At 36.6% G+C, this 26873-nt stretch overlaps 1 protein-coding gene and 1 non-coding gene across 2 annotated transcripts in view; one reads left to right on the top strand and one right to left on the bottom strand.

The window, feature by feature from the left end:
* Window positions 1-26873, top strand: part of LOC150089168 (UDP-N-acetylglucosamine transferase subunit ALG13-like) — a 159044-nt gene that overhangs the window by 24280 nt on the left and 107891 nt on the right. Inside the window, exons 2-4 of the mRNA XM_090389615.1 lie at window positions 9929-10012; window positions 19646-19696; window positions 22180-22226. Of these exons, the coding sequence (XP_090245741.1) occupies window positions 9929-10012; window positions 19646-19696; window positions 22180-22226 (182 nt within the window). The remainder of the gene's footprint in view (window positions 1-9928; window positions 10013-19645; window positions 19697-22179; window positions 22227-26873) is intronic.
* On the bottom strand, window positions 5453-5571 carry LOC150089169 (5S ribosomal RNA). Its single transcript, XR_016546718.1, has one exon. It is a non-coding gene; the product is annotated as a 5S ribosomal RNA (ribosomal RNA).

Genomic DNA, 26873 nt, shown 5'->3' with positions numbered 1-26873 from the left:
AAACCAGAGATGTCAATTATGCGTATACGGAAGTGAGAATGAATACCCACCCTGGGGGTAGAAATACCATATCCTTACACACTCCCACCGAAATAGATTCAATGACGTTAAACCATATGCCAGAATACGCGGAATCCAAAGTTGATATAAACTTTTGACCCTTTAGAACTGGGATATAAATCTCATGAAGCAACCACAGTGGATCTGAGAAGGCAGGAGATTGGATGATTAATTTGGTGTGGTGTTAAAAATCACGTGTGGGACCATTTGGCAATCTGGTTGCGCCCCACACACCGTGTGCAGAAGCTTCAGGTGTTTCTCTTTTTGATGGGCTAAGGCAGAGGTTCCCAAAATTTTATACCTTGAAAATCATCAATTTTTCAAATTTCACGCTTGCCCAAGTTCCATAAGAAGTGCAAATAAACAGACTTGAACTAAAATTTAGCTATTAATATATATCCTGAACATGATCCGGCTTAGGTCTTTTAAGAACTGTTCCCTTGTAGCTCTTGGAGGTGATCTTGATCTCGCCATCGTTGTCTCAGTCGGCCCACACCTTTCTCGCCTGTTTGTTTGTAGTTAAATGCTAATTTTGGGATCCAATTTGGGTCCATCCTTTCAATGTGACTGATCCAGAGGCGGACTGGCCATAAGACCTCCGGGGGAAACTCTGGTGGCCAGAGCCAAATATGGCCGTACTCACTAGTATGAGGCCGCTACAAGTTTTCCCCGGTAAGAGGCGCCTCCGTAGCCAGGTGGGAAGGAGCAGCAGTGCGTAGCACACGCTTCTTGATTAGACCGGGGTTCGAGCCCGTCACCACCAAATATGGAGGATGCGGAATGATGAGGTCAGGGAATGACCACCGCATATTCCCGGAGCAACATGGTCTTAGTTGCTAATGCTCCTAAAAACCAAATAACAAACAAACAAACAATCCCCGGTAAGAATTTTTGACCACAGTCCGCCTGTGGACTGATCCATTTTTTATGATACCGTTTTATGTCGTCTATTATGAATATTACATATTTTATAAATTATTTAAGTATAGTATATATTTAAAAACATGCTATCTCAAAGAAATAAAATAGAAACAAAAAACGCTTCTCTCCTAGATGGGTTGCATTGTTTGCCCAAGTGCTTCATGAAAACAGGAAGCGCACACCACAGGTTGGGAACCTGTAAGCTAATCCGCTAAGACATTTTTGAATAGTACTGTTGTAAATAATAAATTAACTGCTGATACATTACTGGGTTCGCCGATTTATTTTTTCACATTAGTAAAAACTTTAATGTTAATGTTGGAAGCTAAATTTTTCGGTTGCGCTTCTGGCCTCAGAATGGCCGAAGTGGTAGTTTCTACCACTGTAAACATTTCTCTTCCCAGTTTCCGCAAATGATTTCTCTTTTATATAATTTTAATACAGAATAACACGTTACATATCTCTTTTGATATAATAAGCAGGGATATCCTTATTTTATCAGTTTTCTTCTGAAATTATGAGCACAAGATTATTTTCATTGATATGCTGAATGTAGAAAATGCTCCGCTTCTAATTGCAGGAGTGGATTCAAGAGGGGATGTTTTGGGACGTCCCCCTCAGGGCCTGAGTAAATTGGAATAATGTATGCGATGTTGTATGGTGCCTTCGTATTTTTTATGGTGTTTTGTTTTTTAAAAATTCAGACTGAATTCAAGTCGTTGTCAGGAGTTTGCGAATGAGGTATTTAAAAGAAGAGCATCAAACAAGACACTTATCTATTAGAAATTAAGAGTAATAAACTGTTCTAGAATGGCTTGAACATGTCGGTGGATTTTGTTTGATGTTATAACTTTATTTACACTGCAACTGGTAAATGTTTTCTTGGTTATATTTGAAGTCAACTTGTAACTGCTCGGAAGATCGAAGTTGGATTTAGCACGTGGATTTAATTAATACTGTGGAATTACTGCGCTTATGTTTTATTGTTTTGGTTTTACGGGTGCCTTATTTCGAATTTAGTTTTGTGTTATGTTAGTACATACGATGTATGCATACCCGGATAGACATGATTTATTGGTGTTTTTATTATATTTTGCATGCCAACTATTAATATTATTTTTGTACGTTGTTAAATAACAGATAAATCAAGTCTGAAGACAAAACTGGATAAGATTTTTACCAAGAAGACCTGGACAATATTTAGTTTTACAAGTCTATGATGTTAGAATTGTTGGTGACCACAATTGTCTAAGATGTGGACGAGTTGCTAGTTTAAATTTTTTTAAAAAATTAATTTATATATTTTGTTTTATTTATGAAGATGTAAGGTGCTCAGTTGAGTTAGTTAGGCGGATTTGAACTAACGTTCTGGGTGCCGACTTAAAAAAAAAAAATCCACTTTGCTCCAGAAAGTGTAGAACTCTGGAGTTGCTAGGTTACAGAGCAGTGGTGAAATGAGGGGAGGGGGAGAAAGCGGACGGCGGTTTTTGGTATGGTTAACGATCACGTGGTGTCATTTGGTAATCTGGACGGGAAGGCAGAATTTAGTTTCCGTACTGAATATATTATTCTTATAGAAAATTGAGTTATGTCCGTGTACGAACACCACACATCGTTTACAGGCCTTGCAATTTCGTTATGTATGTGGACTAAATTAACAAAAATGCTGAATACTATATTATAAATAGCAAAGTAACTAACTATTGTTGGGAAATAATTCCCCAATTTAACTTTTCCATTCGCATTGGTAAAATTATTTATATAAATTAATATTAAAAGCCAAAATTTGAAGTTTCTGTTCTTATCTCAGAACGGCCACGGTAAGCAGTTCGTTAAATTTTTTATAATTTAATGGATAATAATGTTACCTACCTCATTTGATGTAATAAACTGGTAATATCCTTGATTCGGTATTTCTTCTCAAGTATTAGCATTGAATGTTTTCAGTGGTATGCTGAACTTAGAATACATAACATTTCTACTTACTGTATGTGCAGTATTTTCTGAATGCAGATTCCTTGTTTTCAATGTACACAACTCTAGAACAATTCTTCGAGTAACATACTAGGTTAGTTTAATCGGTTGAACAAAACGAACACCTATCTCAATCTTTCTTCATAAAAAGCAGACGAAAACTTTTTGCTACCGTTTACTGAAAATACATTTTTATAATTATAAATATAAAACTTCTTTTAAGTATTTACTTGGCAACTATTTAAAATATTTCATAGTATGAAAAGTGATAACTGTCACGAATTCGTGACCTGCTGATTTGTTCCAGATTACCTTAATTACCAGAATGAGCGGGGAATGCCATCTCAGCAAAATGTGAACATCAACAAAAACCGTTTGCTCCTGTCATTGCGGTAATATAACCAGGCGGTAGTATGTAATTATTTTATTATTACATTGCGAGTCGATCATAATAGGGTTTTTTTTTTTTTTTTTTTTCCAAATTAGTGAATTTTAGATTTACGTTTCACAATGTAAATCTTTTTATTAGTGGTACTAAAAAAAAAAAAAAAAAAAATACTGAAGATTACAGATGCGGCTCCTTTATTAACCATATGATGCAAGGAAGCCTGAGGCTTATGCTGCACTAGCCAAAAAGAAGAAAAAAAAAAAAATTCTGAATTACGCCGAGAGAGAAAATAAGAGTCAGAAATAGAAGGGAATCACCAAGAAAGAGAAGAATGGTGATATCCAGCTCAGGACCCTGAGTGTGCCAAACTCATATTCACCAGATATGAGCCCCCAGCTCTACTTAAAAATTAGGTGTTTTTTTTTTTTTTTACTCGATTTAACTTTTGATAAAGAACTTTCGAGTTTATTCATCGCTGTTAATTTTTAATGCAAAAGAATTATTCGAAAGAAGAAAAAAAAAAAAACTGTGCTTTGATATATAAACTGTAAATAAACTTTACTACATAATTATTTTTTAAATGCCACTCTATATATCCTTACGATATGGGTTCATTGATTCCAATTTTTCTTTTGTCTTTCTCTTTGGTTTCGGTGTTAACAGGGTCCTGAGCTACATATCATCTCTCTCTCTCTCTCTCTCTCTCTCTCTCTCTCTCTCTCTCTCTCACACAAGGTAACTCGGGAATTTTTTGAATTTTTTTTTGGCAGGTGCAACATAAGCCTCAGGCTTCCTTGTGCCATATGGTTAATAAACTTCAGTTTGTTCAGAGGTTTAATGATCATCCCCAAATACTGACGTATGCTCCCTGATCATGTGATCCATTCGGATGCAGATGAGGGGATTAAGAACTCTCAACTGATTAAGGCAGGCTGGTCCAGTAAAAAAAAACAATTTTCTCAGGATTGGTGGTGGTACTGACACGTATAGATCCATTTATCCTAAGTATAATAGTTAAGTTTATCTAACTAAACAAGAAAGCCTAACCCAATTTTGATCTCCAATGTTTGTAGCAAACAAAGGTAAAGTGTGTTTGGAGGTGGGGGGCTGTTACCCTTTTGTTCCTCTCACTAAGCTGTTTTATTAATGCCTCGAAATCTGTTCATAAATATAGCATGAATAAATTGCATCTTTGATGTTTAAAAGTTTGTCATAAGGGGTGGATTTACTGGACAAAGGTGCAGATGGGCAAGGTAATAAGGGGCCTGCAACAACACTATTGCAAGAAGTGTTTAATTGCATTTCATTTACTGTATTTCAGTATGAGTAGTGGCAATGGTGCAAGAGAGCAATATTGCATATATAATAAGCTATAAAAAAGTACTTTCCATTTTACCTCTCCATTCCCAATAATAGTTTTTTCCTTGAATTTATTCTAACTTCCTGCTTGCTAAAGGCAAAGTTTTGATTGACTGTCCAGCAACCATCCTGCTTAGTTTGAATTTAATTCCCCCCCCCATACGTGTAGTCTGAACAAGTGGAAAGATTCCATCAGTATTGAACTTATGCAGCCCATTTAAAAGCCTTGAACACTAGTCAGATCTCCTCACAGGTGCCTAGTCTCCAGACACTTCAGTTTTCACAATTGAAGTCATTGTTGGTAAGAGCACCCTTTTGTTCCTCTCACTAGGCTGTTTTATTAATGCCTCTAAATCTGTTCATAAATATAGCATGAATAAATTGTATAGTGTCATATACATGTGTTAATTAAGCTGCTGTATTAGCATTAGTAGAGGCATTTGATGCAAGAAAGCAAGCTTATGCTGCATCAGCCAAAAAAAAAAAAACCCACTTCCACTTCACCCCTCTGTTCGTTCAAAATACCTGTCCAGCTGAGCCTTAAACTTATTTAGGCTATCAACCTCCACCACAAGGGATGGAAGTCTGTTCCACCAACCAACCACCCGCTGGCTAAAGGCAAATTTCCGCACGTCTATCCTACATCTGTCTTTCCTCAATTTGAATTTATGCCCTCTCAGGTGATCTTTCTGAGCTAGAGGAAGAATCCCATCAGCATTGAGCATGCTTAAACCATTCAAGGCTTTATAAAGCCAACTACACCCGGTATTCCCAGGTGGTCACCCTCCCAAGTACTAACCGGGCCTAACGCTGCTTAACTTCGGTGATCGGATGAGAACCGGTGCATTCAGCCTAGTATGATAGTTGGCCATTGATATGGTATGATAGTTTTATACAACAACTTAATATTTCATGTATTTGCATGTGCCAGTCTCCTTTTAAGGATTATATGTAGATACTTCTGTGAAAGCAGTAGATTGTTTTATGTGAAACATCCTTTATTTCTTTTAGGTATTTTCATTTTTATATATTGATTATGGAATGTATTGTTGATCATTATTGATCAACAATAAATTGAAATTATTGATCATTCACAAATTTCCATTATTTCTGGAAGACAAGATACAATGGATTTATGATAACTAAAGTAAGAGACATTTGTGATTGCAACGTATTAGCATTAGTAGAGGCACACTATGCAAGAAAGCAAGCTTATACAGCATCAGCCAAAAAAAAAAAATCCATTCGTTCCAAATGTTTGTCTAGTTCTGTCTTGAATTTATATAAACTATCAACTTCCACAACAACAGATGGAAGTTTATTCCAGCAATCAACTACCTTCTGGCTAAAGGAAAATTTCCCCACATCTATACTACAACTGTCTTTCCTCAGTTTGAACCTATGCCCCCTCAGGTTTGTAATCTGAGCAAGAGGAAGAATCCCATCAGCATTGAGCCTGCTCAATCCATTTTAGGCCTTATACACCTCAATCAGATCGGCTTGCAGGTGTGTAGTGTCCAGATGCTTCAATTTGCAGAACTTAAGCCTTTTTTCGTAAGAGCACCCATTTGTTCCCCTCGCCAGCTGTGTTACCCTTCTCTGTACTCATTCTAGCAACTCTACATCCTTCCTAAAATGAGGCTTCCAGACCTGTATGCAGTAATCAAGGTGTGGCCTAACCATTGCCTTATACAAGGGGATAATCACCTCCTTATCCCTGCTTGCAAAATTCCTGTATATCATTGAATTTGCTAATAAAGAAATAACTTGGTGGCAGTGATCTGTGTACTGATGTGAGAATTAAAGATTTACATACTACCATCAAGGGTAAAGGGTTTTCTCTTTCATAAAGGTGACTACAGTAGTCTCAGTAGTCTCAGATAGGATTTTTTTTTTTTTTTTTTTTTTTTTTTTTAATATATAAATTCTATACAGTGGCATCAACTGCTGATGTTACCAACAGCAAATTCTAAATGGGAATTATTCAAGTGGATTAATCTTTTAAGCCACTAGGTTTTTCATACAAACAAAAATGTTGTTCAAGGTTTAGGCCTTAAATTGATGTTAGATGAACTGATGAAACTTGTGGCAGAGAAGAAAAATACATGGAATACATAAATTGAGGAGACACAGAAGCCTATGATAGGTTTAAGCTAGTGTATATTCAAGGCACAAAGAGGTTAGGCAAGCGAAGGCAGATTTCAAGAAATCTTTGGCAAAGAAAAACAGCAATGAATTCTTTACTTATGTGAACTGTAGAAGGAAGGGGACAATCACATTGATCCACTTCATATAGATGGTTTGACTGTTGATGATCCTGCTCAGACAGCTGACAAACTATTTTGCATCTACATTATAACATGAGGAGGTCTGTAGGAAAGTGGAAGCCAAAAGCTTATCGAGCTAAATGATATAACTGAGAGAAGCGGAAGGGAAATTGTTGAAATTGAACAAAGGAACCTTGCGTGAATGGGATCTATCCAGTTATATTGATCGAGGCAGCAGCGGAAGAAAGGAAACCCTTAGCCATAATTATGAGACCATCCTTGGACTCGAGAGGTCCCCACAGACTGGAGGGGTGCAATGTATCCCCAATTCAGAAAAGGGGTATCAAAGGTTGAAACAAGTAATTACAAACCTTTGTTAGTTTAACTGCTTCAGGGCTGGCACTGGAGTGTTTTTTGTGCCTGAGGCAAAACCTTGTAATGGCACCCAATTCATATTGTATTTTATTAACAGCATTGGGCCTATTTCAGGAGGTGGCTGTGGCAAGTGCCTTGCTTGCACACCCCTAGCACCACCCCTGAACTTCTGTTCCAGTTAAAATAATGGAGTCTTTCGTTAGAGGCATTGCAGGATCATCTAGACAAGAGTGCAGTTATAGTTCAGATACAACATGGGTTTGTTAACGAGAAGTTTTCTGACCAATTTGATTGGATACTATGATGAGGTCACAAAGGAACTGGATGCAAAAAATAAGTTTGATATCATGTACTTGCCTTTCAAGTAAGCTTTCGATGCTGTTTCACATGGTAGACTTCTGTACGAACTGGAGCAGTGTGGCATTAAGGTCATGTTGTTGCTGTAGATAAAGGGATGGTTGAGCAGGAGAAGATAGAATAGAATATTTTGTGGACTAATTAGTGTAGTCCCACTGGATTTAGTGTTGGGCTTATTGTTGTTTTCTGTATTTATCAGTGATATTGAAGAAGGTATATCAGGCTTAATGTTGAAGTTTTCAGACAATATGAAAGTTAGCAGGGTTGTTAATGACGGTGCACTACTGTAACAGGATCTAGAAAAGTTGGGCAGATGGGCTGGGAGGTGGCAACTGAACTTTACTGTTGATAAGCAAAGTACTGCATGTTTGTAACATGCCAACAGTGCTGTTTTACACTTAGGTTAGTGGAGAATGAAAAAGACCTTGGTAATTGCTGTCAGATATTAGGTTTTCTAAGCAGTGTAGACAGGCTGCCAGAGCAACTCATGGGATGTTGCCAATGGTATGCTGTAATTTTGCTAGCAGGGATATGGATGTGATTATCCCCATTGTATAAGGCCATGGTCTGGCCACACCTTGAGTACTGCATACAGGTCTGGAGGCCTCATTTCAGACAGGTGTGCCGACCGGGCTAGCCAGGTGGGTAAAGTGCCTGCCTGGCAACCGAAAGGTGATGGGTTGAAATCCCACCTTGGGCTTGGATCACAGTAAAAAAATGCAAAACCTTTTGGGAGGCGCATTATGGCCACAGAAGTCGATGTGCCAACAACTAACAAAAAAAAAAAAATAAGACAGATGTGGAGCTGCTGGATTGAGTACAGGTAAAGGGCAATGAGACTGGTGGAGAGAAGAAAGGGTTGTACTTACCAAGAAAGGCTTACAAAAGTTCTACAAATTTTAAGGTCTGGAGACTAGGCACTTGTAAGGTGATCTGATTGAGGTGTGTGAGGGCTTGAATGGTTTGTGTAAGCTTAGTGCTAATGGGATTCTTCATGTTGCTCAGATTACATAACTGAGCAGCATAAATTCAAATTGAGGATAGACAGTTGTAGAATAAATGTGGTAATTTGCATTTAGCCAGTTGGTGGTCGATTGCTGGAACAAATTATCATCTGTCATTGTGGAAGTTGTCAGCTTAAATAAATTTAAAGCAGAACTGTTCAAAGTTTTGGAGTGAATGGATGAGTGAAATGGGAAGTTGTTTTTTTGTGCTTTTGCTGTGTAAGCTTGCTTTCTTGCATCATATGCCTCTGATAATGCTGTACATAGCAATTTTCATCTTCGCCATCATCCTCTGAATTGATTTAGTTTTCCTCAGATGCCATTTCCACAAACCTGCTTTGCTAACCTCTTTTTCTACATAGTTAGCAAGTTCTATTATTGCACAGATTCCATTTTCTGCCAGTTCAACCATATTTCCTGAATGAACTGACTCTAGCCATACATTTTTCTAACATGCATGTACTATTGGTTGTTTTACTTCTCTAAGCGATTAATGTTATTATTCCGATACTGTCCATAATTGAAAAGTATCTTTTGAGTGGTGCTTTTTTACTTTCCTTAGGCATAATTTAGCACTGTGAATTTAATTCACAACAAAAATTATTCCAATATGGTTCTTAAGAACAAAGTTTAGTAATACATCCCTGGAAAAATTTATAAATGATCAAATAAAAATGAAAATAACCTTACAAAAACCTTAAGTTACAAACTGCATGCTTTGAAGTTTTTTTTTTTTTTTTTTTTTATGGTCTCAAATAAGCACAAGTTCAATAGCACACAGAAGCTAACACTGGGATTTTCCAACAAGAAAAAATAGGGGTGTGTGTTTTTTTTTTTTTTTGTGTGTGTGTGCATAGTGACTAGTGGAGTTAATAGCACAGATTCACAAAAAAAAATGGAAATGCTGAAAAATGACCAACTTAATAGCAGGGTTCCCCCCACACAAAAGCTCTAAAATACTGTGTTATGAGAGTTTTGCAGCAATTCTCTAGAGCAAAACCATGTTATATAAGTACCGTGTGGTGCAAGGATTTCTGCAATTTATGAATCGTGTTAGAGCAAAACTGTTGTAGAAGTACTGTGTTATACAGGGGTTGCCTGTATATAACAATCTTTAGAAGCATTCATAATGGAAAGCAGTAAAGTGGTTGTGGTATTTATATTTATTAAAAAAGAGAGAAAATTTATCTTTTGAAGACTTAACCATGCTCTTTATCTTCTAGATATTTTTTACTCAAGTTCACCATGTAAAAGTAAGAAAAACATGCATCCAGTTTCTTGATGATAATAGACAGACATTTCAACCTGTAAGTAATTAAAGTTCTTTCTAGAAAGATGTTTTGTTTATTTTTTGACAGATTTAATTTTAGTTTTGTGTATACTTTAACCAAAGCCTTCAGTTTTGGAAATGAACTAGTGTAATATCAATTACAGAATTGTGCTTATATACAGCTGTCCACATAGAAACCTCAGGAAGTCACATATGTGGTTCATCCTGTTGAATCACTAGTTCAACAGGATGCAGTCCAAATAGGCAGTTACCTCTGCTACTACATTATAGGGAAAAAATCATTTAAAAAATTTAAATGAAGAGATGAATAAAACGATTATTTAAACTTTCATGCATGTACAGAGGGAAGATTAATTCTTCCATTAGCATTCTGAAAATTGATTTTATTATTTTTTTTTTTCCAGGACCGATCATACATTGGTGTTCAAAGAAAGTGCATCACCCCTTAAAATTGTAATTGTTATCCAAAATAACGTAAGTATATGGCAATATTTCTTACAGATTGCATCAGGTAAGATTGACATGCCGTAATATTGCATTGGCTGTTACTTTCAGCTATATAAGCACGCTCTGCAAGAGTTGCAGCGATTCCTTGCTTGTGTCAGGATGACGAGTTACGTGCAGTTGAAGCCACAAAGAAAGTGCTATTGTTGCTTTACATGAGGAAGGATATTCTTCCCCTCATATTGCTTAGAGTATCTTGTCGATAGTGAGTAGATTTCTTTCGAAACTCAAGAGTACTGGTTCTGCTGATAGGAAAAAAGGAACCTGATGCAAACCAGTCTTTGCCAAAATAGGACCACATTTTTAAGTATTTATGCCTTAAAAACCATAAAGCTTCTTTGTCTAAGCTGAAAAGAGAATGGGAAGAACATACAGGAGTGGTAGCAAGTGCACTAACAGTCAAAAGATGCCTCTTCAAAAATGGACTCGTAGCCCATCGTCCTAAGTAGAAGTCCTTCCTCACACAAAAAATGAAAAAGATCTGATTAATTTGGTGTAAAGAGCATGTAAAATGGATCCCCAGGCAGGGGAATTCTTATTTTCTTGGATGAGAAGAAATTCAACCTATATGGCTCTGATGGGAGTCAAATGATTTGCCATAGACATGGCAAAGAATACCATCCAGACAGTATGGTGTCTAGTGAATTTCCCTACCAGCCAAATGATATGAGGGTGCATATCGATTTGTGGAGTAGGTCACCTGCAGTTTATAAATTTTCTGTAAATGATAATGGATACCTGGCTATATTGGAAGGTAAATTGCTGCCAACCATTAGAGACCATTCAACCTGCCAAATAACTGCATCTTTCTGGACGATTCTGCTCCTTGCCATCTGGCGAAAAGTGTAAGTAGGCACTTCTGTAGTTACTTTAGCTTCATTTCTGCATTGGAGGTTCGACAGTAATGTGTTTACATTTGTTACAGGTAAAAAAATGGTTGGAAGAATGGTCCATTACAGCTCTTAGCTGTCCAGGAAACAGCCTGGACCTGAATCCTATAGAGAACTGTTAGCATCATGTGGAATCTGCAGTTGCCAGAAAGAAAGCAAAGACCCTTCATGAACTTCAGTAAGCCATAATTTGTTTGGAACCATGAACTATCAGTTGATTACCTTCAGAAATTTATCTTGTCAATGCCTCGACGGTGTGCTGCTGTCATCACGGCCAGAGGCTGTTCAACTAAATATTAGTTTGCACCTGGTGAACTTTTCATTTTCCATTTCAAATGATAAACTGAAGCAATTTGAGGGCTTCTGATAACATTTCAGCCATAATTGTTGTGTTTACCAAAACTGTTGTATAAAGGTTTCAAATGCTCATTTTGAAATATTTTGAGAGCACCTGTAAAATATTACTTGGCTTTACCTTAACTATTAATAAATATCTTTTGTTTATATTTCTATTTATGATGCTAGTCATTAATATAACATACCCTTGCAAAAAAGGGTTAGAAATGTTAAAATTCCTAGGTGATGCACCTTCTTTGAACACCAGTATATATGTCTAGACTAGGGAAGACAGATAGCCTAGTTTTAGATATGGTGCAGCTTTATTTTAACACACATCTTAATACCATTGTTTCAGATATAGTGCAGACTAAATTTTGTAAACAGGACTCGTCAGAGACTAATTATTAGGGACACCCTGTTTCTCCCCTCTGCTGAGGTGCTGTCAGAATATCAGTGGTACACTTAATTAAAAACAGCTACCTCTGGAGGGAATATGGTTACCATTCATCAAGTGCATTGCATTGTTTACAAAGTAAATTTTTGTAAACAACAGTACATGGCATCCTTACTTTGATTAGAAGTTACACTTAGGTTAGCAAAAACTACTAATGACTAAACTAGATAAAAATATACACAAACAGAAGTAATTTATGGAGAAATCTCCTGTCATTAACCACCCATCCAACCTTTTTGTATCATCTGCAAACTTTGACATTAAGCTTGGTCTTCACTTTAAATTGCAAACTTCTCTTTTTTTCCTCTCTTATTGAAGGAGGGCACTCTAGTCACGGAAGAGAACAGTTGGTTTTGGCTGTTGTAAAGGGATAAGTATTTAAATTTTTCTGTATTCTTCATTAATTAACATACTACATTGTGTTTTACAGAGTTATTAAATAGGTTTAGTACCGTTCATTAGCTTCTTATTTTGAATTTATCTAGTGATTTTTGGAAGTTAAGACTCCCACTGTTGGCACCAATATTGTTGAACTAGCCACCATATTGTAGTCAATAAGAAATAGCGTAACATAGTTATATATATATATATATATATATATATATATATAACTCGAACTGATAGTGTAAGGTATAAAGTAAAACTAGATAGAGTAATACGAAGCAATCCATTATGAATCTATTAGCTTATTATAGTATTATCAATTAATCAAAAATATATTATTAAATTTAATTGTTAATTAAATTGTATTTAAACAGAAATCATGACCCAGACTAGAGCTGCAAAGCAAAGATCGCAGACTAGCAAGAGCGCTGCAACTTGGGATAGAAATGAAGTGGGAGATTCTCCAATGCATCAGTCTCAAATGTGCAAGATGTGAAATGTTTGCTGACCTTTCTAAAACAGGACAATGATCTAGCCAAGGAGGATGCTTTCCTGTGTTCTAGGTGTCTAGTGTCAAGAAATTAGGCACCAACTCTGCTTTCTGATGGGTGTTTATGAGAGCTTGTGGTGTAGGGTAAATGCCCTTGAAGAAATTAAAGAGGGCTCATCAAGCTCTCAGCTGCCCAGCTCAACGGCAGAGCCCACTCCTGTGCATTGGAAAAACAGAGGCAATCTCCAAGGCAGAATGCGCTGGTACCAAAGGAACTAGTTATTGTTGGTGACTATTGTCAGGGAGATGGGAATATGCTAGGCAAGTAGGATAGGTGAAACAGGACCATGGTATGTCTGCCAAGGGCAAAAGATGATGATGTTGTAGAGCAGATATCGTGTTTTAAGGGCACAAAAGGTGATATTGTAGACATTAGAACTAATCACATTAAGAGTAGTAAATCTGCAGATTTACTCAACAAGTACAGGTCAGTGTTGAAAATAAATCAAGAGTTTTGGTTCAATGTGAAAATGTCTGCAATTCTTCCCAGACACAATAGGAGTATATGATGAGAGCCTTGTCGATCAATCCGGCCATGGAGAGGTGTGCAAGGCTCAAGGGGTAGGCTTTTTTTTTTTTAGCCTGGTCTGTGCTTGTTGATAGGAGAGATTGTTTCTACAGGGATGGGATACCCTTAAATAGAAAGGGTGCAAGAATATTTGTTGATGCTATTGACAGTGTTAGGTTGGTTGGAAAACTGCTATGTTGGGAGATACCCAGACTAAAAGGTTAAAAGTGGCTGCAGGCAGAGGCAAAAGTGATTCTTGCATTGCTTCTATTAGAATGAGTAGCAGCCTGGAAAGCAAGGCAATGGAGATATCCAGGACTGCTGAGAGTCATAGTGGAACAAATAAATACATGGGCTGTGTTAGGGTAACTAAGAGTGGAAACACCAATCCAATGCTAGGGATACAATTAATAAATTTGATAAGCTTGAAGTGCTAGTCAATACATCAAAGGCTGATATTGTTGGGATATTAGAGATGTGGTGTGACACAGGCATAAGCAGTGCAGAATTGGAATTTGGGGAATACAATGTGTACAGGAAGGAAGGAGGAGTTATGCTGTTAGTCAAGAAACACAAAATCTAAGAAGTGCATCCAATTGATGTTGGTGGACAATGCATTGTTGAGTCAGTTTGGTGTGAGACATAAGCACTGGGAAGGAAAAATGAGAGTAGGTGTTTGTTTTAGGCCTAATGAATCTGAGTATAATGAGCAATTGTGCAGAGAAATAGTGGGCCAGTAAATTAGAATGTTTTTTATAATGGGGGATTTTAACTTTCAAGATATTGACTGGAACTTGTGGGTTGGTCACTCGCACACTACCAAGAATTTTGTTGATTTATTGGATGACTGTTTTCTACAGCAACATGTTCAGGAGACAACTAGAGGGAGTAATACTCTTGATCTGATTATCAGTAGTGATTCTTCGTGCATTAAGAATCTGCAGATAAAGGAGCCACTAAGTGACAGTGATCACAATGTATTGTTGTGGGAATTGATGGGGGTATATCAGAGGTTTTTTTTTTTTTTTTCAAAGTTTGCAGACGATACAAAAGTTGATAGTTTTGCTAGTAACAGTAATGATAGTATGATACTGCAATAAGATCTAGAAAGGTTGGTCAGATTGACTGAGAAATGGCAAATGAAGTTTAACATTGACAAATGCAAAGTTCTGCACATGTAGCAATAACCTCAGGATAACGGACCAACTGTGTAGTACTACACTTGGGGTAGTGCTACACAGTTGGTGTAGTACTACCCCGAGTGTAGTACTACTAGGCTTTACATACCAACTAAGAAATATTGTTCAAGGTTTAGGCCAAAATGGATGTCAGATGAACTAATGAGGCATATGGCAGAGAAGAAAAATGCATGGGATACTTACAAATTAACACATGACACAGAAGCCTATGATAGATACAAGTTGATATGCAACCAAGTTACAAAGGAGGTTAGGTAGGCGAAGGCAGATTACAAGAAATCCTTGGCAAGGGATGCAAAGAAAAACAGCAAAGAGTTCTTTACTTATGAAAACTCTAGAAGGAAGGGGACGAATCAGATTGGTCCACTTGATATTGATGGGTCAACTGTTGATGATCCTGCTCAGGTAGCTAACAAACTAAATGAATATTTTGCATCGACATTCACATGACGAGTTATTCAGCGAGGGGAATGCCAGAGGTGTATTCAACTCTAGCAGTAAGCTACAGAATCTTGAAATAACTGGGAGTAAAGTGGAGGAGAAACTGTTGAAGATAAACACAAGAAAGGCACCTGGGGTGGATGGGATCTATCCAGTTATATTAAAGGAGGCAGCAAAGGAAGTAAGCAAACCCTTAGCCATAATTATGAGAGCTTCCTTGGACTCAGGGGAGGTACCCATAGACTGGAAATGTGCAAATGTGACCCCAATTCACAAAGGAGGATCAAAGGCTGACAAGTAATTATAGACCTGTGAGCTTAACTTCTGTTCCAGGAAAATTAATGGAGGCACTGGTTAAAGAAGCACTGCAGGATCATTTAGACAAGACTTCAGATATAGCTCGGACACAGCATGGTTTTGTTAAGGGGAAGTCTTGCCTGACCAATTTGATTGGATACTATGATGCAGTCACAAAAGAACTGGATGCAGGGAATAGCTTTGATATTATATACTTGGATCTTAGAAAGGCTTTTGATACTGTTGCACATGGAAGACTGCTACACAAATTGGAGCAGTGTGACATTGGAGGCAAATTGCTGCTATGGATAAAGGGGTGGTTGAAGGGGAGAAGACAGAGTGGTAATCAATGGACACTGCTCATTGTGGACTAATGTTATTAGTGGAGTCCCTCAGGGCTCAGTGTTGGGTCCATTATTGTTTTCTGTATTTATAAATGGTATTGATGATGGTATATCAAGCTTAATGTCCAAGTTTGCAGACAATACGAAGGTTGGCAGGGTTGTCAAAGGACACTACTGACACTATGCTACTGCAACAGGATCTGGAAAGGTTGAGCAGATGGGCTGAGAGGTGGCAAATGAAGTTTAACATTGACAAATGTAAAGTACTACACATGGGAAACAGCAACCCCAGAGCAAAGTATCAACTCTGTGGTACTACACTGACAGTGGTAGAGAATGAAAGGGACCTGGGGGTGGTTGTGCAGGCAGATATGAAGTTCTCTGAGCAGTGCAGACGGGCTGCAAGAGTAGCTCATGGAGTATTGTCAATGATATACAGGAATTTTTCCAGCAGGGACAAGGAAGTGGTCAGGCCATACCTAGAGTACTGTATACAGGTCTGGAGGCCTCATTTCAAGAAGGATGTAGAGCTGCTGGAACGAGTACAGAGAAGGGCAACAAGATTAGTGAATGGAACAAAGGGGTGCTCTTACGAAGAAATGCTTAAGTTTTGCAAATTACAGTGTCTGGAGACTAGGCACCAGCGAGGTGATCTGATAGAGGTGTATAAAGCCTTGAATGGTTTGAGCATGCTCAATGCTGATGGGATTCTTCCTCTAGCTCAGAAAAATCACCTGAGAGGGCATAAATTGAAATTGAGGAAAGACAGATGTAGGATAGACGTGCGGAAATTTGCCTTTAGCCAGCGGGTGGTTGCTTGGTGGAACAGACTTCCATCCCTTGTAGTGGAGGTTGATAGCCTAAATAAGTTTAAGGCTCAGCTGGACAGGTATTTTGAACGAACAGAGGGGTGAAGTAGAAGTGGGTTTTTTTTTTGCTGATTCTGCATAAGCTTGCTTTCTTGCATCAAATGCCTCTACTAATGCTAATAATGCTAATTTCTCAGCCCATCTGCCTAACTTTTTGAGACACTGTTGCAACAGCATACTGTCATTAATATTATTAACAACCCTGCCAACCTTTGTATCATCTGCAAACTTGGACATTAAGCCTGACATACCTTCATCGATATCATTGATAAATACACAACAACAATGGACCCAGCACTGAACCCTGGGGACTCCACTAATAACATTAGTCCTTGTAGAGCAATGTCCCTTGATTACCACTCTGCAGTCTCCCACTCAACCATCTCCTTTTTTCTATTGCAGAAACTTGCCCTTAATGCCATACTGCTCCAATTTGTACAGCAGTCTTCCATGTGCAACAGTATCAAAAGCTTTCCTGAAATCAGAGTACATATGATATCAAAATTATTTTTTGCATCAAGTTTTCCTTTGTGACCATATTGTAGTAACCAATCAGATTGGTCAGACATGACTTCCCCTTAACAAACCCATGCTGTATCTGAACTGTTACGGCAGCCTTAACTAGGTGATCCTGTATCACCTCTTTAACCAATGACTCCATTATTTTCCCCGAAACAGAAGTTAAACTAACAGGTCTAAGTATTTGTGTCACCCTTTGAACCCCCTTTGCAAATTGGGAATACATTTGCACATCTCCAGTCCATGGGGACCTCCCCTGAATCTAAGGATGCTCTCATAATTATGGCTAAGAGTTTGCAAACTTCCCTTGCTGCCTCCTTCAATATAACTGGATAAATTCCATCCACTCCAGGTGCCTTTTTAAGTTGTTTATCTTCAACAATTTCTCCTCCACTTTGCTGTCAGTTATTACAAAATCACTTAGCTCCCTGTTAGAGTTGATAAACCTCTGGCATTCCCCTCCTTGAATAACTTGTGTATGAATGTAGATGCAAAATACTCAATCAGTTTTGTTGTATGACAAATGCAAATTTGTTGTACATTTGTCCTGAAACTGTTTAAACTTAATTCAGATTGACTGGTAGCTTCTATTCTACAGCCATGTGTTCAAATTCTGATACTTCCATTTATTCATGTTTAGGCACAAACGATTTTCATAATTTTCCTGTTTTTTTTTGCCCATGTCTAATTACTAAAGGTTTTTTTTTTTTTTTTTTTTACCTATCTGCTTGCAAATTCTATTCTTGCAATCTTATTATATCCCTTCAATTTCTTTGGCTGCTTTATTGAATTTGAAGTTGTTTCCAATTAGTTGATGGTACAGAATTAGAAACAAGTTCTGTATGCAGAACTATTTCAGAAGCAATGGTCTGTTTTATTATTCAGTTTTATTTGTGCTCCTCTTTGAAAACCCTAAAATCTTGGCAAGATATAAATAGCACTCTTCATTATAGCATAGTTTGTTTATATAAATGTTCCAGCTCTTTGGATGCCATCAATTTGAGTTTCATGTTGGTTGCAGTCCTCAGATAGTGCACACAGCATAACTGTATATGTACTGTAAGACAGTCTGTTTACTGCCACAAAAAATGCATTGTCCTTTATTAACTGTGATCCTAGTTTATTAGCTATGAAAACACTTGCTCTAGTCACATTGGGAATATATCAGAGTATAAAAAAAAGTGTAGCCCAATATGTAATATACATAGTTTTTGTTAATCTCCCAAATGGAATCTAAAGTAAAGATAAATAAGCATGTTTATTTTATAGATCATTGATTTTGATATATATTGTTTTTACATAGTTATATAGGCATTGCTTTCCAAACTTATTTTTGTACATAGTATGCTATGTATGTGCCAAAAATACTGTACCCCACCCAAAATTTTGTAATTCTTTGACACTGTCCTTTTTGTTCCTTATTAGGTTTGATTGATGGAATTTCTATTTAAACTTACTTTATTTCTGGCCAAAAACATGGAAACAAGAGAAATGTCAGCGTTAAGCTTGTGCTTAGTACCACACATTTTCTCCAGCTTCAGGTGTAGCTTTCAAAAGTGTTCATAGCTCATCTTGAGTTCTGGATAAGGTTTTTAAACTCTCAATATCCCAAAAGGACAGTTCAGAAAGATTGGAAAGAATTTTCCATAGTTGGTGTGAAGACACTCACTTTGGACAGTTCTAATCTAGTGAATTCATGTAGCCATGGTTTGTCATTTCTTCATATTGGTGGTTAGAAACCAATTTGAAGAAAGAAAAAATAAGTGGCCTGAAATGTACACAGACAACAGCTGCTGACAGTAAGAGCCACCAGCTGTCATTTTGTATAAACTTCGTTATCTTCTGAGAAAATCATTTTTTTTATTACCTTATCTCAGAAGATAACTTGTTTGTTCCATCCCCTACATCCTTATTTCATCTATATTCAGGGAATAATGCTTATTTTATCATGTTATATAAATAAGTCATTATTTATTTTAATTTATTTTTTTAATCTCTAATGATTGTTCAGGTCTGGAATTAACATACATAAACAGAACTAAGCATACGCACATCAGGTTCTGGTAGCATTGTCTGATGTATATCAGTTAACGTCACCTTAATGTATAGTAATTTAGGTGAAACAGCCTAATAAACTATATTATTAATTTCACTGATATAAGAGTGGTATTAATATAATAATACCAGAACTAAGTTTTCTTTTTATGTTACTGGAACCTGATTGACCCCTAATCAAAATTTTGGTGAAAACTTTATTTCTAAGGCAAGCCTTTCTAATATCTGTAGTTTTTAGCAGTGGTTTAAAAAAAAAAAAAAAAAAAGTTCAACTTATGATCTTCATTTCTTTATAGTTCGTAGAAGGTTCTTTTGATGCATACCTGGAACGATTAAAGGATCCAAAGGTAAATTCATAATGTTTAAATTAAATTCATAAAATATAATTTAAACTTCATATCTATCATCGAGGTATATCATGAACAAATTAATAGCAGCTTTCTTTCTCCCCCTTTTTTTTTTTTTGTATGTTTGTCTCAAATATATTTAAAGCTGTGGGTACTATTAAATTTATATAATGGCTCACTCAATTTATATTAAAATATAAATTGGAAATATTTCTAAAACAACTGGTTATTTTTTAATCTTTTCATTAATCTAAAGTATTATTTCAGTTATTCAAGTAGATCTATAACAGCTTTGATGTCTGGGCATTTAATATATGAAGTTTTTAATGTTCCTTATGGTATTTTAAAAACCACTTTGTAGCAATGCTGCTACTGAATCTAGTCTCATCACTGCAGCTTTTGGCCACTCCTCTTGAGATGAATGCCAGTGCTGTTTAGTTTATGTAATGCTAGACTAAATTATTTAAGGGCAAAGGCCTCATGCTGCAAGGTAAAATGACTAACATGTAGGTTAGTGTAAAAAGCATCATTTTAACATAGCCATCTACCAAAGTAGTTAATTTAATTAATTAAATTGGCATCGTTTTGGTTATCTCATATTGCTATGGAGTTATGGTATTGTACTTCCTCGAATAAATAACACTTCATCAGTGGAGAAGACTACTGTTATTTGTTCTCAGCGGATACCACCACCACCCAGACGGCACCGTTTCAAAGCTTGTTGGCTTCTCTTCAGTGGATGGGTAGGTACCTTAGTGTTGCAATAGTGACAACTGAGTTATGAAGTATAACTTCACAATATGAAAGATGCTTGATGGTGTGCAGTGATATAGACTATAAATTATTTAAGGGCAAAGGCCTCATGCTAAGAGGTAGAAATGACTAACATGTAGGTTAGTGCAAAAGCATCATTTTAATGTAGCCATCTACCAAAGTAGTTTAATTAATTAAATTGGTTATCATTTTGGTTATCTCATATTCACAAATTTATATCTTAAATTTGTTATATCTTAAAGTTATATCTTCAATTTGGCAATTGGCTCAATCCTTACATGTTATGTCATTTCAAGAAGTTACGTGCACGCTGGCAGTTTAAATTTTGTCTTCAGATCTGAATACAATATTCTGGGTGTGAACTTGCCATTCCACTTATACAGAGGTATAATGAACTGAACATCCTCTTTACCAGCCAAAGTCTGATAAATCATTGATGGATGCCGTATCTTTTTTGCTGATTACACTGTGGGTGAACTTTATTCATCCTAAACCTTCCCCACCACTCCAAATTTATAGGTTACTCCTGATTTTCTTCTTTCCCCTGGTTTACACCTATATTCAGTAGTATTAAACCATACTTTTACTTCAAATCACAGAACTAGTCAAACTCACTTTAAAGCAGCATAATCTGGTTGTGACAAGCTTCAGAACATTTGACGCCTCCCTGGGCAGGAGCAGCAGTGCGTAGCACACGCTTCTTGATTAGACTGGGGTTTGAGCCTGTGACCACCAAATACAGAGGATGCGGAAAGGTCAGAGAATGACCACCACATATCTCCAGAGCAATATGGCCTTAGTTGCTAATGCTCTTAAAAACCAAACAACAAACAAACAAGCTTCAGAACATCAGCAAACTTTGTCTACTTTCCCTTGAATTCCTTTGTCAGTGTTGTTAATCTTTAGGTGCATAAGTCACCATGTGTGTACCCCACGCACATTGTCAGCATCCATGTGAATGGTGATAATGGGTGGTCAGCTGTGCATTTTAGACTTAAAACAGCATAAACAAGGATTTTTGAAACTGTCAAAATTGGTTCTAACTGTTTATTATTGGAATGGTTTCTGTAAAGTTTTTTTTTCTTTCCAGCTTGTTTCAATTACTTTTTTTTTTTTAATTAATTTGTGTAGTGTAGTATTATTTAATTTCTTATTAGAATTTATTTGTGTTCCCTAGTTATTTCTTGTACCAGTTGGAAAATATACCTACCTTGATCATTTATTGCTTTATTTTTTGATTAGCTTATTTTAACACTGTCAAAATTGGTGAATTATGGCTATCAGTTTGATCTCGTAAGGGCTTATTTGATTTCAAATTTTTTTTTTTTCCCCCTTTAATATTTGTGTGAGAGTAGAGCTACTTCATATTCTTAGCACTTATTGTCAGTGATTTCTTATTATTCTTGGTGTTTTCTTGTTTTCACCAGTATCAGAGGTTTTATTACATTCTTATTTACATATGACGTGAGATAGTTACTATCCCTTTTATTATTTTTTAAAATTTTTATGGATTTAATTCTGCCACCTCTTGGTATCCTGCTGTTGTACTTCCCCACTAGAATGAATGTTTGTATGACTTATAGAAATAGAAATTAAACATTCACATAATGCAACAATTCAGTTGTCAGTAGCCAAGTTAAAAAGCATATATTTCTCTTTGTGTGAAGAATAAAATGACAAAATTAATTTACTTATTTATCACTTTTCAGGAATGGGCTGGTCAGATTGAAATGATTGCAATGTCCTTGTTATACAAGTAAGTTTAATTTTCCTACAGTTCCTTTAAACTACATTTGCAGATTTTGAATATTCTTATCATTCATAAATCCTTGCAACTTGCTGTAAATTATGTCAACTTTTTTTTTTTTTTTTTTTTTTAGTTTATATTTAGTAGCATATTTTGAATAATGAAAATACTTAACTGTTTTGGGGGAAGAGGATGAATAACCATATCAGCATTCTTTTATAGTAACAACTGCATCACTTCAGTTTCTCCTTGATACTAGGTACTTGTCCACAGTGAGGCAGGGCCCCTTCCAGGTATGCTTCTGATCCCCCAGATTAACATCAGTGGGATCCAGTAGCTCCAGGTTCCAAGCTAACACCACAGAAATTTGGTATTTGCTAGGCATTAACCCATGGAAACTCATATTGGTGGGGGATTTAATCCAATTAAGGGATACAGCTCGGACACCACTTTTCATCCTGATTTGACATGCTATAGAATTTGAGCTGCTTTGTCCAAGATCAGATGGCTAGTAGACTTGCATTCCAATTTGATTCTGTACCTCCTCCCATCATGATCATTGGGGTAGGATTTTGACTAGTTCAGGTGCAGGTAAGTGCTCTGGGTAGGCCTAGTATCAACTTCAGGATGCATTTATTCCTTGCTGGTTAGTGAATGTCCATTTAGTGTATGAGATAGTTCAGGCACTGAACATGAAAATCCATTAAACTTAATGTAAGTCTCATTCATTTGCAACTGTAAGGTCCATATGGAAACATTTTGGTGGAAAATCATTATTACAGCAGGTAAGGGATCGAAAATAATTCTAGAATCAAACTCTAGTTTCACATTTATTCACTTAACTAGTTAATAGGTAATTACGGGAAAAGCCCCCCTATTTTTTAATGCAAATTGTCATATTTCTTAGGTTGCCTTAATTATCAGTTTTAATCATCACATTTTAAATTGAGGAAAAAACATACACTTGGAACTATGGGGGGTTGCTAGTTTTGGTAACATTCATGCAGTGATGAATTCTTTCCTTCCTTTGGTGTAATATTGCAATGAATTGGAGCAGTGTGGCATTGGAGGTAAATTGCTGCTGTGGATAAAGGGATGGTTGAGTGGGAGAAGACAGTGGTAATCAATGGACACTGCTCATCGTAGAATAATGTTATTAGTGGAGTCCCTCGGGGTTCGCTGTTGGGTCCATTGTTGTTTTCTGTATTTATAAATGATATTGATGATGGTATATCAAGCTTAATGTCCAAATTTGCAGACGATACGATGGTTGGCAAGGTTGTTAAGGACACTAATGACAGTACACTGCTGCAACAGGATCTAGATAAGTTCAGCAGATGGGCTGAGAGGTGGCAAAGGACCTGGGGGTAATTGTGCAGGCAGATATGAAGTTTTCTTACCAGTGCAGATAGTCTGCAAGAGTAGCTCATAGTGTCTTGTCAATGATATATAGGAATTTTTCTAGCAGGGATAAGGAGGTGATTATTCCCTTGTATAAGGCAATGGTCAGGCCACACCTTGAGTACTGTATTCAGGTCTGGAGGCCTCATTTTAAGGAGGATGTAGAGCTGTTGGAATGAGTACAGAGAAGGGCAACAAGATTAGTGAATGGAAAAAAGGGTTGCTCTTACAAAGAAAGGCTGTAATTTTGCAAATTACAGTGTCTGGAGACAAGACACCTGTGAGGTGATCTGATTGAGGTGTATAAAGCCTTGAATGGTTTGAACATGCATCAATGCTGATGGGATTCTTCCTCTTGCTCAGAATAATCACCTGAGAGGGTATAAATTCAAATTGAGGAAAGACAGGTGTAGGATAGATGTGTGGAAGTTGTCTTTAGCCAGTGGGTAGTTGGTTGGTGGAAGAGACTTCCATCCTTTGTTGTGGAAGTTGATAGCCTAAATAAATTTAAGGCTGAGCTGGACAAGTATTTGGAATGAATGGAGGGGTGAAATGGGAGTGGTTTTTTTTTTTTTTTTTTTTGGCTGATGCTGCATAAGCTTGCTTTCTTGCATCATATGCCCTATGTTAATGCTAAATATCCTTCATGTCTGAGAATATCATCTACTTTGAGGAATGCAAAGTAAAATCACAAGCAATTAAAGTGAAAATCTAATCACTGAACTGAAAAGATTCTATCAGTTAGAAATCTCAACCTTTAAGTTTCATTATCTGACATCCTCTAACTCAGATAGCTGGCCCTCTGTACTGCCTAGCAAGGCCATATATTCCTAGTTCTTTTGTGATGTTTCAAATGCTGGAAGCAGAGATTGCTATATGGCTTTCTTTGCATTCTTGCTTGCATGTTCATTGCGGTATAAAGGCCATAAGATTGAAGTTAGTTCTGTGCCAAAGCCACTTTGTGAACTGTCAAGGAGAAAGTGTGCCAGTGATGGAATGGAAGAATTAAAACTCAAAAGCTGCAAAACATAGCTGAATATCTCACCTCAAAAATCAAGAAAGCTGCTAAAATCACTGGCTTACATGTGCTTAAATAGTTGGAAAATGTTCTGTGAGAATACAATGAAATGATCGTTCTAACAAAATTTATTTTCATGTATCGATTCTACACAAAACAACCCACTTGGCTACTATTCTTATGCTGAACCATGAATTAACAACAGTGACAAAGTCCCTCAGACTGACTCGTTAAAAAGAGGGGAAAAAAATCTATAGAGATACTGATGATTTCATCTTAATGTTTCTTGAGGAAGAAATGGACACGGGACAAGCATCCATACTGAAACGATTCCAAAACTAAAAGTCTATTATGGGATCTGACAAGCAAAAATAAAATCTATGCAGTGGAGTTTACATGGAGTCTAACAGAATCCATTCAATCTCCACTGTTCGGATTTTATTTTTGGGTTCTGCATGGTTTTCTTGTTTATGTCAAGGTCTTCCTATATAATGCATGAGCCATTTTGGTTTCATTTGTATTTGAAGACAAATGAGAACCCTCCTTTCAGAATCTAGCTTGATATGCAATGACAAGATGGTGGAAGAGATTGACATGCCCACAGCAAAATCTCCATCCTAGTGGACAACCGTGCCCTACTCAAAATACAGCTGATTACCAACATAAAGGGGGTTGCCATTTGTCTCTGTGGGATTTCTATTGGTTTAGTCTATTTTTCTTTTTGTGGGTCAATATCTCCCAGGCAGACAAGACTTTTTGTCTTGTTAAGAAACTTCCCTATATATATATTTATTTATTAGGTAATTCCAAAGTGTACAGTATAGACCCCAATGGGGAGGCCATATAATAGAGCATATGATTGAAAATTCTCCCTCTTAAATGGGAGTTTTTTTTTTTTAAGCATACATTATATTATATGGCCATGTTACCGTTGCCTGTCCATATACTTCTTGGGGAAGTTTGATCCCTGTGATGCAACTATTACCTCGGTATCCACTTTGACTGATATCCTTGATGGCCTTATCATAGTGGATGTTTGTTTCATAGGATTGGGGACGTTTGATCCCTGTGATGCAACTATTACCTCGGTATCCACTTTGATTGATATCCTTGATGGCCTTATCATAGTGGATGTTTGTTTCATAGGATTGAGCAAATGCCTTTTACAAATGGTGCAGTCTGTCATTATTAAGAATTAACCACTGAAATAATTTGGTTATGGACAATGTCTTCTGTAACATACATTAACCCTAGGGGCTCACATCTGGTGAGTATGGGCTTGGCACACCCAGGATCCTGAGCTGGTTATAATCATTCTTCTCTTTCTTGATAATTTTTTTTTTCTCTCTCTCAAATTTTTTTTTTTTTTTGGCTTGTGCAGCATAAGCCTCAGGCTTCCTTGCACCATATGGCTAATACTAATGTAGCAGCAATTGCAGTCACCAATACATCTGTATGGCTGACATTTCCAAAGCTTTGGTTGAACTCGGAAAGCAGAAAAAATTTAAGTTATTATCTTAATGGCACTGGAGCTTGTCACTTATTTGTAGGCTAATGATAGTGATGACTGTTAGGTACAGATATAGTCTGTCCTCGTATAGCACGATAGTTGTGTTCCTAGAAACCCTCGTGCAATGCAAAATCGTGCAATATAAACAGGCCCTATGGGAAAAGTGGGGTTAGGTGCCAACCACCCAAGATTGAACACACATTTGGAACCAAAACATTACCAAACACAATAAATAATCGGGTAATTTTAATCGTTATAAAATACTTACGTATTTTATAACGATTAAAATACGTAATAAAAAATAATATATTTTTTTATTTTTATTATATTATAAAAAGTATTTTTTACAAATAAAATATGTATTTTATTCGTAAAAAATTTATTATATTAAATAAAATAGTCTTGTTAAGAAACTAGTGGACAACCGTTTATTACGTAATAAAATACTTACGTATTTTATTACGTAATAAAATATTGCTAATGCTTTTGCTTCTATCGTAAGCAAACCTGTTTTTTGTTTGATTTTTCTATCCAAACAGAAGACAGCCATTCCATCCCTTCCAATTCTTGTCTTAATCTAATGGATTTTAATTACACTTTGAGTTGTTCCTGCTATGAAAGTTGTTTTTATGAAACAACTTTGCTATGAAACGTTGCCTCATTTAGGTCTGTAGCACGTGCAATATCACACGGTCTTTCATTTCGCTCAAAGCATTTCACAATTTCA

The sequence above is a fragment of the Mastigoproctus giganteus genome, chromosome 2, assembly GCF_048544385.1.
Source record: "Mastigoproctus giganteus isolate SK-2022 chromosome 2, ASM4854438v1, whole genome shotgun sequence".
NCBI classification, from domain to species: domain Eukaryota; kingdom Metazoa; phylum Arthropoda; class Arachnida; order Uropygi; family Thelyphonidae; genus Mastigoproctus; species Mastigoproctus giganteus.
This window is presented reverse-complemented; position numbering and strand designations above follow the sequence as displayed.